At 52.9% G+C, this 10,791-nt stretch overlaps 1 protein-coding gene across 1 annotated transcript; it reads right to left on the bottom strand.

Moving 5' to 3' along the window:
* Nucleotides 1–2,673: 2,673 nt before the first annotated feature.
* On the bottom strand, nucleotides 2,674–9,842 carry MRPL4 (mitochondrial ribosomal protein L4). The gene is made up of 9 exons (XM_079773275.1): nucleotides 9,577–9,842; nucleotides 9,426–9,492; nucleotides 9,189–9,339; nucleotides 7,390–7,441; nucleotides 6,144–6,261; nucleotides 5,097–5,203; nucleotides 4,885–4,994; nucleotides 4,732–4,808; nucleotides 2,674–3,632 (listed from the first exon to the last, which is right to left on the bottom strand). Exons 1-9 carry the CDS (start codon nucleotides 9,631–9,633, stop codon nucleotides 3,487–3,489), a joined length of 885 nt encoding a protein of 294 aa, XP_079629401.1. The 5' UTR covers nucleotides 9,634–9,842; the 3' UTR covers nucleotides 2,674–3,486.
* Nucleotides 9,843–10,791: the final 949 nt, after the last annotated feature.

Here is a 10,791-nt window from a genome sequence, read left to right on the forward strand (position 1 = left end):
GTTTGGATGACCCAGTAGTGTATTCAAGTGGCACCCCCTGGTGGATTTGGTGGATATGTGATTTGAGGCTTTCTCTTTCCTGGGGACCCCTTCGCTGGGTTGGGGAATCTGATCCTGCTTCCAGGTCAACTGAGCACCAATAGCAGACCCTCTGGCTCCACCATCAGAGCTGCCTCTTGCCTTCCAGGTTTCCCAGGAGCCAGGTCCCAGCTTTCCTCGCCTGAGTCAGCCTACGTCCTGGGCAGCCTTTACAAAGGACACTTCTCAAAAGCTGTGAAGTCCTCTCCCTCTCTGGGCTCTGGGTTAGCCCCTGTCCCAAGAGGGTGGGATGGGGACTTGCAGGTAGCAACAGCCCCCCCCTGAAGAAATGTTTTCACCCATCTCTCTCTCCCTCCCTCTCTCTCTCTCTTTTTAAAAAAGGCTTTTTATTATAGAGGTTTTCAAACATAGGCAACAGCAGAAAGGACATATGATGAAGCCACATGTGCCAACTTCCACAGTCCTCACAGCCCATCTTCTTGCTCCATCTCTCCCCTTACATACTGTCATAGGCTCAACTGTTTCTCCTCCCTGCAAAATAATAATAATAATAATAAATTAAAAAGAAAAAGAGAAACTCCTCTTACTTCCAGTACCAGTTAATATGACTTTATTTAGAGATACGGTCTTTGAGGATGATGAAGTCGAGAAGAGGTCTTAGGGTGGACCCTAACCCAACGTGACTGGTGTCCTTATAAAAAGGATAAATTTGGACACACACACACACACACACACACGCGCGCGCGCGCGCGCATGCACACGGGGATGCCATTTGAAGATGAAGGCAGAAATTGGGGTGATATGTCTACAAGCCAAGGGACACCAAGGATTGCCGGCAGACCACCAGAAGCCAGGGGAGAGGGATGGGACAGATTCTTCCACAGACTCGGCGGCCAACCCTGCTGACACCTTGATCTTGGACTCTGGCCTCCAGAGTTGTGAGCTTTTACATTTGTTGTTGAAGCCTCCCCCGCCCCCCCATCTGAGGTACTTTGTTATGGCAGTTTGAGCGCACACTCCCCGCCCCCCCCCACACACACACACCAATTATTTAAAAGCATATTCTAGCCATTGGACCTTTTTTAAAAAATATATATTTTATTGATTTTTTACAGAGAGGAAGGGAGAGAGGAGAGAGAGAGTTAGAAACATCGATCAGCTGCCTCCTGTGCAACCAAGGTACATGCCCTTGACCGGAATCGAACCTGGGACCCTTCAGTCCGCAGGCCGACGCTCTATCCACTGAGCCAAACCGGTTTTGGCTGGACCTTTTTTAAAAATATATATATATTTTATTGATTTTTTACAGAGAGGAAGGGAGAGGGATAGAGAGTTAGAAACATCGATGAGAAACATCAATCAGCTGCCTCCTGCACACCCCCTACTGGAACCCTTGAGTCCGCAGGCCAACGCCCTATCCACTGAGCCAAACCGATCAGGGCTGGACCTTATTTTTTTTTTTTTACTAGCTCACTTTTTTACATTTAAATTCTTTATTGTTTACAGTATTACATGTCTTTTTACTCCATTGACCTCTTCCCAGCCGCTTCCACCCCTTTTTTCCATTTTTTAATTTTTATTAATTTCAGAGAGCAAGGGAGTGGGAGAGATGAATGATGAGAATCATTGATTGGCTGCCTCCTACACACCCACACTGGGGATCCAGCCCACAATGTGGGCATGCGCCCTGATGGAGAATTGAACCGTGACCTCCTAACTCATAGGTCAACGCTTAACCACAAAGCCACACTGGCTGGACCCTTTTTTCATTCTGATCTGGCTGAGGGACTCCAGTACAGGGAAACATGTTCTGACCCATTTTTTGAAAATCTATTGGGCAGGGGCTGATCATTCGGTTTCCTGATGACTGTGCTGTAGAGAATTGAGCCGTATTACTTCCAGTTATGACTATCTAGACTAGGCGAGGTGCTATCAGGACAACAGCTGGGTCTTATTTTAGGCCTTGATGCCTCACAGCGTCGGTCAGAGGCACAGGGAAAAGGGGGCAAGTCTGTCTCAAGCCCACACAGCACTTCCTGCCCAGCCTCTGCACCCACCCTTCTTACTACTGGCTCCAAATGATTTTTTTTTTTTACTTAGTCAAATCCGGTGCTTTAAGGGTCAAACTTTATGTTCATTGAGAATTTTCAAAGAATGTGTTTCAAGTTCTGAAGTCATTCCCAAGAGAAGCATTTCAGAGATGTTTTTGGTGAGGGACTGCCCAGCTGGTGGGTGGTCACTGTGGCTGCCTGGCCTGGCCGGGCCTGCACACACAGACGACAGTTCTGGGTGACTTAAAAAAAATCAGCCACATTATTTTATAGTCTGTATTATGATGATTATCTTTTATTATTTTTTTTATTAAATGATGATTATCTTTAAAAATATTTTTTTATTGATTCCAGAGAGGAAGGGAGAGAGAGAGATAAAAACAGCAATGTTGAGAGAAAACCATTCAGCGACTGCCTTTTGCACATTCCACACTGGGGATCAAGCCCATAACTCAAGCATGTGCCCTGATTCATAGGTCAACATTCAACCACTGAGCCATGCCTGCTGGGCTGTATTATGATTATTTTAAAAATTAACTTGGAGGGCAAACAACATCAGCAGACTCAAGAATTGGGATACTGGTTTGGTGTTTTAAAAAATGTATTTATTCTCTCTTTTATTGACCACAGTGATTCTGATTCTGCGCTCAGGGGAAATCATTGGGATGGAAGCATATGGCACCTACTAGTGGAATCAAGCCCGCACATCGGGCTGAAGGGCCATAACAAATGGGACCCAGAGCCGGTTAGGAAAGCAGGTGTACAGCACTATGAACAACCACATGCCCTCGGCACTAGCTGTCCCAGGCACGCTCCCAGCTTCCTGTGGTCGGTACCCATGCTCTCCTAACAGGGTCTGGGTGCCCGAGAGCCAGGAGGTGCCAGGAGCAGGTTCCCAGGAAAGGGCAGTGCTCCAACCCTCTGTCCCTGGAGCTGGCTCACCCAGGGAAGCTACCTCTGAGACATTCCTATAAACAGCACTGAGGTCGCCCCTTGAGGAGAGGGACTGGCGGTGCCCAGCACCGAGGAAAGAGCCCAACTTGCCAGATGGAATTATTCACAACATGGCAATGAGCTGTTCTGATTCTCCTCTGTAATTAAAAATAAAGCTTATCTTTAAAACAGAAAAGAGAGAATTGGACGGGAGCTTGATTGGGCTCTCTGCCGAGCTGCCCCTTCCTGGCCATGACTGTGACGCCGGCCTGGCCCGCCCAGCCGCTCTTCACGGCCTCAGCTTCCTACTGGGACGGCGGAGCCTGGATAGTGCTGCCCTCGCAGGGTGGGCGCAAGGCCCCCAAACCGCCAGGGTCTCGGCGTGGCTCAGAGCAGGCACCTGGCATGGAGAGCGCTGCAGGAAGGAAGGCAGCTGGTGGGCCCTGGGGCGCAGGGTCGGGGCTCAGGGGAAGTCGCAGTAGGGCAGGCGGAAGGGGTAGAGGGCCGTGTAACGTGAGTCCTGCCAGAGCAACTTCTCCTCCAGAAAGGCAACAGTCTGCAGGGTCAGGACCAGCGTCTGGTGCTTCAGCATGCTGTGCACGTTCAAGCCTGGGGAGGCAGGGAGTGTAGTCAGGGCAGGAGTGTAGTCAGAGTGGGGTTGTACCCATCTGCAGCCCCTTTCCCTCCTCCCGGGAGCACTTCCCCTTATAGAGATACCATGGTCTGGCATGGGGTCAAGAGCCCTGCGGCCTGGATTCAAACCCTGGCTCAGCAGCTCACCATGGGGAACCCTGGGCAAGGGACTGTCAACCCATCAGCTTCTGACTGAGAGCCTCCCATGTGCCTGGCTCTGCCCTCTGCTTGGCCATGATTCCCATGGATGGGTACCGACCACAGACAGAGCAGATGAAGAAAAACAATGTACCAAGGGTACCCAGTGGGGCTGCAGTTAATAAGGGAGGAGAGAGGGCAGGGATGGGACAAGGCAGGTCATGCAGGATCTGGTGGGTCTTGGGAAGAACTTGGGCTCCCCCCCACCCCCGAGTGCAGTGGGAGCCATGCAGAGCTGGAGGCAACAGAGGGATATGCGCAGACTCAGGTGCTCACAGGTTGTCGTCTGGCAGCTGGGGTGGGGGGACAGACAGTGGGGATGAGGGCAGAGGGGGCTGTGCTGATCAAGGCAGGGGGCTGGCCCAGGGTGGCAAGAAGCAGTCAGATTCTGGATATGTTTAAAGACAGAGCCAACCGTGTGAGCTGACTCATTGGAGTGGAGGGTGACGGCGTGGTGTGGGGCCCAAGCCACTGGAAGGAAGGAGATGCCTAGGAGACCCCCTTGTGCAGCTAACCAGGAGGCAGCAGGAATGCACTCAGGAGACTGGGAGAGAGCTCTGGGAATCAGTCGACACGGTGAAAGCTGTGATGTGCTCAGGACAGACCTGATCCAGCCTCTCTGCCTCTCTGAGCGAGGAGCCAGGTCGGGACAGCCAGTGGCCCTCGCACTCACTCCACACCCAGCACTGTGAGCGCAGGTGGGCAATGTGGTATCAGAGCATTTAAGAAAGACATCATTCTCCCAGGATTGGGGGGCGGGGGGGGGGGGGGAGAGTTACTGTCCAAGGCCACTCAGTGATTGAGAGGCAGATCCAGGACTTAAACCGGCCCCGGCACTCCCTGGAGACCTGGGAGTGGACCCGTGCCCTTCACTCACCCACAGCTGGGATCAGGTTGAAGGTCTTAAGCCCCGTTGTGGCTGCCACAATGTTCTGAGGCATGTCCTCGTGTACTCTGAAAGAGAGGCCAGGAGGTGAGGCCTGCAGAGGATGGAGCTCAGCCCCCACCCCACTCTGCCCTGAATCCTCACAAGTCCACCAGGAGCACGGAGTCCCCCCAGCGGCGGAAGCAGGCCAGCTCCGTCAGGTATTGAGGGTCTGCAGTGGGCATCTCCAGGGAGTCCACGATGTGCAGGTTGTCCTGATGGGAGAAAGGACAGAGGTCTGCGCTACCATCTCTCCCAGGCCCTCACAGCCCACACACCAAATACCCCAGTGGCTCCCAATGGGATCGGGGCTGTACCTGAGCCAGCTTGATGGTCAGCGCCACTTTGAGGCCTTGCACCCGCATTTTCATGGGCAGCATGTAGTAGTAGCTTGTGGGGCCCCGGGGGCCATGGGCAACACCTCCTGTGGGGACAGAGGTGTGTAAACAGGTGAGGGCCCCAGCTGGAACTGGATGTAAAACATTAGCCCCAGGGGTAGGTGTGAGGGTGGGGGTGGGTAGGCTGCCAGCTGTCAGGCTCAACTCCAGCAAAGAGGGCAGGGCCTCAGGTAAGGATGGAGAGGGGAGGCCTGATTGGGCATCACCTGAGACTAGTAACTTCCCTTCTCTGGGCCTGTTTCTTCAGCCATCAAACCCTGAGTGAGGACTGTCTACCTGTATGTCCACCCTCCCACTGGGCTCTGGGAATACAGCACAGAACAAGATGGAAGGATCCCTGCCCTCACGCCATTCATATTCATACAGAGGCTTGATTACGGAGGGAATCGGGGCTGGGCATGGGAGCCGAGGAGTTTGGGAGTGGGCGTGGATGGACAGGGAACCCAAAGGTCAGGGAGGGCTTCCTGGAGGAGTATGGCCCCAACACACCAGAAGGATGAGCAGAGTTGACCAGACAAAGGGAAGATGGCTAAGTCAAGAGCTATCTGGGCAGAAAGGGTGTGAAGGGGACATGGGGAGGGTCCAGTGCCTGGAATGGCAAGGTAAGGAGCTCATGCAAAGGCCGCAGAAGCTGGGCGGTTTAGGAAGATCCTCTGAGTGTTGTGTGACGTGTGGGCCAGGAGAGATGAGATGTGAGGTAGGGCCAAAAGGGGCTGTGGCCATAGTCTGATGAGAGGCCAAGGCCGGAGGTGGCTGAAGGTGGGGGAGTTGGGGAGAATCGGGGGATGGGGAAAAGTGAACGACCCTCAGATCTCTGCCTGCATGTGGGCGGTGAGGTGTGTGGGTCTGAGTCTTGCTGTCCCTGCCCCAGGTGGGGTAGAGGGAATGGGACCAACAAGACATCATGCCAGATGTGTATAAAGAAACATCCAGACCCCGAGCCTCCTCCCCGCCCTGCCCACTTGCCTCCTCGCCAGATTGGGGAGCGGATACTGCCATGCCTTGCACGCCCACTGCCTTTCTGTGGCCAGGGCTTCCGGCCACCACCCCGCACCTCAGCTCTAGTCTTGGTCTTGGCATAGCTCTGTGGACACAAAGTGAGGAGGGGTCAGGTTCATGAGACAGATGTCACTGCAGCCAAAAGGCACCAAGCCCAGGAATATAGCAGCGACCTGGATGGACTGGGCCTGCCACTGGGGAGCCAGAGAGGAGACACAGAGAATGGGGCTCTATCAGGACAAGCACAGATCACTTTCAGAGGGAGGAAGGACAAGGAAATCAAGAGTTCCCTCCTGCACTCCCGAATGACAGTCTAGAAAGGCAGGGACTCTACTGCCTGGCATCAGTAGTTGCTCAGTATTTTTTGGAATAATTCCAATGTGGCTGCAACTGAAAGGAAGGTGGAGCGTGGGGAAAGGCACGGAGAATCGCTAACCACTTCATTCCTAGAGCAACAAGGAGCCAGGGAGGGTGTGGGCAGGGGGAGAACTCGCTAGACTTCGGAGGTGGGCAGATGGAAGGCAGAGATCCTGACTGATAATGGCTTCTTCAATCTTGGCATAAAATCCAAGGTCTTCACCATGACTCCTGCTGACCTCTAAGCTCCACTGGGCTGTTTTTGGCCCCTGCCACAGGGCATTTGCATATGCTGTCCCCACTACCTCCACCCCAGCCCCACTATCCCCTTCTCCTAGTTACTTTTAAAAATATATTTATTTTATTGATTTCAGAAAAGGGAGAGGGATAGAGAGCTAGAAACATCAATGATAAGAGAGCATCACTGATCAGCTGCCTCCTACACACCCACACTGGGGATTGAGCCCACAACCCGGACATGTGCCCTGACTGGGAATCCTGGTTCCTAGGTCGACGTTCAACCACTGAGCCATGTCGGCTGGGCTCACCTAGTTACTCTTACTGCAGACCTGAGGTTCAATATCCCTTTCTGTGGGATAACTTCCCTAACCATACATTTACAGGGATCACTACTTGATTCATGTTCACCTCTCCAACTAAACTGTGAGCTTCATGAGGGCAGGAATCTCTCCTGTCCCATCCTCTAGCACCAGGCCCAGTACACAGTGGGTGTTCAGAAAATGCCTGGCAAATGACCCACCAGCGAATGGTCAGGACAGAGAGGAGGGCCCAAGCCCAGTAGTCAGAGACAACACACCAAGGGGCTTCCACACCTCACCCCACGCAGGACACTCACAATTCTCTTGAAGTTCTTCTGCCACATGGCGACCTGGTGCAGGATATCCAGCCTGTGGAGGAAGGAGACACGAGAGGTCTCCCTCAACTTAAAACCTTCCCACCGTCCCCACCCCGTTAGATGAAAACCCAGGCTCCTCTCTTCCCCCGCCAGGGCTCTGTGTGATCTGCCTCAGCCTTTCTTTGACTCCAGGTCTTGCCACCTTCACACTGCCCTCCATTCCATTCTGTGAAATGGAGTCTGGCCTCCAGGTCTTTGCATTTGCTGTTCCCTCTGCCCGAAATGCTCTTCCCCTGACCGGTTCCTTCTCAGCCTACAGGTCTCAGCCCAAATGTTATCACCCAGAGAAGCTCCCTTGCAAAAAAGAGAGCTACACCTTCCTCCTTTCCTACCATTACAGCTTACTTAATGCCACCTTCTCTGTGAACTGGTTTGACTCTTTAACCCTGCGCTGTCCCACACAGTAGACACTGGCCACGTGTGGCTACTGAACATCTAAAATGTGGGCAGCGCCACATGTTAAAATGACAATATTTTAGCTACATCAGGTTAAATAAATTATATTATTGAAAGCAATCTCACTTGTTTCTTCCCGTTGTTGTAAAATATGTGGCTACCAGCAGAATTTAAATTGCACAATATGTGGCTCACATTATGTGGCTACCCTGGACACAGCTGCCAGGGTAATAGTATGCCAGGGGTTGGAAAACTATGGCTAATAGCCAAATCTGGCCTGCTGCCTCTTTTTGTAAATATGTTTTACTGGAACACAGCCAGGATCATTTGCTTATGTATCATCTATGGCTGCTTTTTGCACTACATTGCTAGAGATCAATAGTTGCCATGGAGATGTTAGTCTGCAAAACCTAAAGTATTTACTATCTGACCCTTTACCGAAAACGTTTGCTGACCCTTCCTCTAGATTGTAAGCAACATCAGTGTTCATTCACTACACCTAGAATGGAATCTGGCATACAATAGGTGCTTCGTAAATATTTACAGAACAAAATATGTTGTTTTAAAATTTCTTTGTCACCCTCTATTAGATTAGGACTCTGTACAGGCAGGGGCAAACCATACCAATAACAGTAAGAGGAATGAATTAATAGCATCCATTATGGTACCAGACACCATGCACATGAGGAGCATCATACACCTGGGCAAGCAATAACCCAGCCCTGGGAGTTGGCCCACATAAGATTGAGATCCTGGCTTTAAAGCTTACAAGCTGTGTGACCTTGGGCAAATTTCTTAATCTGTCTGTGCTCAGTTTCCTTATGTACAAAACAAGGATAACAGAACCCCTTCCTAGTGCTGCTATGAGATCTAGTTAACTAAAATGCAAATAGGCTGTACCAGGCACGCAGAAAGGATTGAGACACTGTTAGTAACCGATTTTTGCAAACACCAGTAACAGCAACAATAATCAACATTTATCTCATCTAATAATCACGGCAGCCTCTTGATGTTTGAAACAATGAAGGAAGGCAGGATTTGAAAAAGGTTTTGCATCCCTAACCCCTGCAAACTCCGGAGTTCTGCATCCTTAGAGGCTGTTACCTCTCAGCTCTCAACCTCACCACTCTGCAGCAGGAAAAATCATCATCCCCCCGGTCCCCCCCCGCCCCCAATTCGCAATAATCGCGCCTCGGATAAACCTCATTGCCAATGCGCAAAGCTATCATCATCCCCTTTTGACAAGTGGAGAAACTGAGGCTCCAGCCCAGGTCAACCTGATTCCTAAACCCGCGCTCATTGTCCCTTTGCCACCCAATTCACCATTTCAGCTCTCAGTTCACCTGGGCGCCGTGGAGAAAACATCGGGGTGCAGCTCGGCCAGACCTACGCGCTCCTGCTCGAAGCCCCGCAGGGACTCGACCCAGGCCTGCACCGGACGCCGGTGTGAGGGTAAGGGGAGCTCGCATTTTCGCAGTACCGGTGCCTGGGGACCTGAAGCAATTGGTAAGTCAGGGGTCTGGGGAAAGGGTTCGAGCTCCCTGTTGACGCCCCTCTTGGGGAGACCCCAGCAATCTCACCCGGGCTCGCCACCGGCTCCGGCTTCTCCGGTGGCTGCGCTGCCTCTTCCGCCAGCACGTTCAGCCGCTGTAAACGGTGGGCGAGAATGAGACACGACCCCTGCACCCTCCAACCTTGGTCCTTCGACCCCGCTCCCAGTCCCGGCCTCACCTGGCAGCGGGTGGGCGGAAGCCAGGCCCGCGCCCCGGCCCGGACTAGCCGCAGCATCGCCAAGCCGCTCCGCACGCCCCGAGGTCAAGGCTCCCGCTGGGCGCGCGGCGCCTAGTGATGACGTCACGTCCGCGCCGCCGCCGGCTCCGCCCGCGTTCGGGGCCGAAAAGTAGAGCGTACGGGGGTGAAGACGCCGAGACCCCACCGCCATCCCAGGACCCCCATTTTCATTCCTGGCCTAAAGGGCCCTCTGCGACACCTGGGAACGGGACCCCACAGCATGGAGCCCCCCAGGCCACCCCTCCCCCTCGAAGAGCCTGTGCTCGTTCAGCCAATGAGCGTTAAGTCTGGAAAAGTGGCCCGCCCATGGCTGGGCGGCTCTGGGAGGGCACCTAAGGGAGGGTGACCAGTAACTGTGACGCTTCTGGTGGAAGCCACGGCCTCCCGGCCCGCCCCCCTTTAGCCTCCTAGACTCCCCGATGGTTTTTCAGTAAGAGGTTTTGCTTGTTAGTTTATTTGCGGGGTCTTACTTTCTACAGAAAGCCCGCAGGATTGAGCCTGCAGGGCAGTGCCTATCCGCTTAGATTCCCCAGGGATGGGCTGTGTCTCTCTCCCCCCCACCCCGACCCCCGCAACGCCCCCCAATCCCCTCAGATTAGGTCTGTGTCTCCCGCACGCCCTAGGCCAGGTTCCTGTCCCGTCAGAGCACTGTCAGGGTTCTCCAAGGGGACAGCAAAGTGGAGAGTCCAGAGATCCCGGATTGCCTTTCTTGGGGTCCACCCTCTCAACAGGAATCCAAATGCTCATTTGTAAGTTCTCTGCCACGTTCCCCGCTCGACCTCCAGGGGCGCTACGAGCCCATAGCAGCCTTCCCTTCCTGGTCAGGCCTGATCACCAGGGAGTCAGCGTGGTCTGGACCGACCTCAGTCAGTTTTCCTATCTGGAAAACGGGGCGGTTGTAGGGCTTTAATGAAATAAATGGAGGTAAAGCGTGCCATGCTTGTCACAAGGTGAAAACTTAATACATCGCATTATTATCATTATTTTTTAAAAATATATTTTATTGATTTTTTACAGAGAGGAAGAGAGAGGGATAGAGAGTTAGAAACATCAATGAGAGAGAAACATCGATCAGCTGCCTCCTGCACACCCCCTACTGGGGATGTGCCCGCAACCAAGGTACATGCCCTTGACCGGAATCGAACCTGGGACCTT

This window comes from Cnephaeus nilssonii (genome assembly GCF_951640355.1).
Source record: "Cnephaeus nilssonii genome assembly, chromosome: 5".
NCBI lineage: Eukaryota > Metazoa > Chordata > Mammalia > Chiroptera > Vespertilionidae > Cnephaeus > Cnephaeus nilssonii.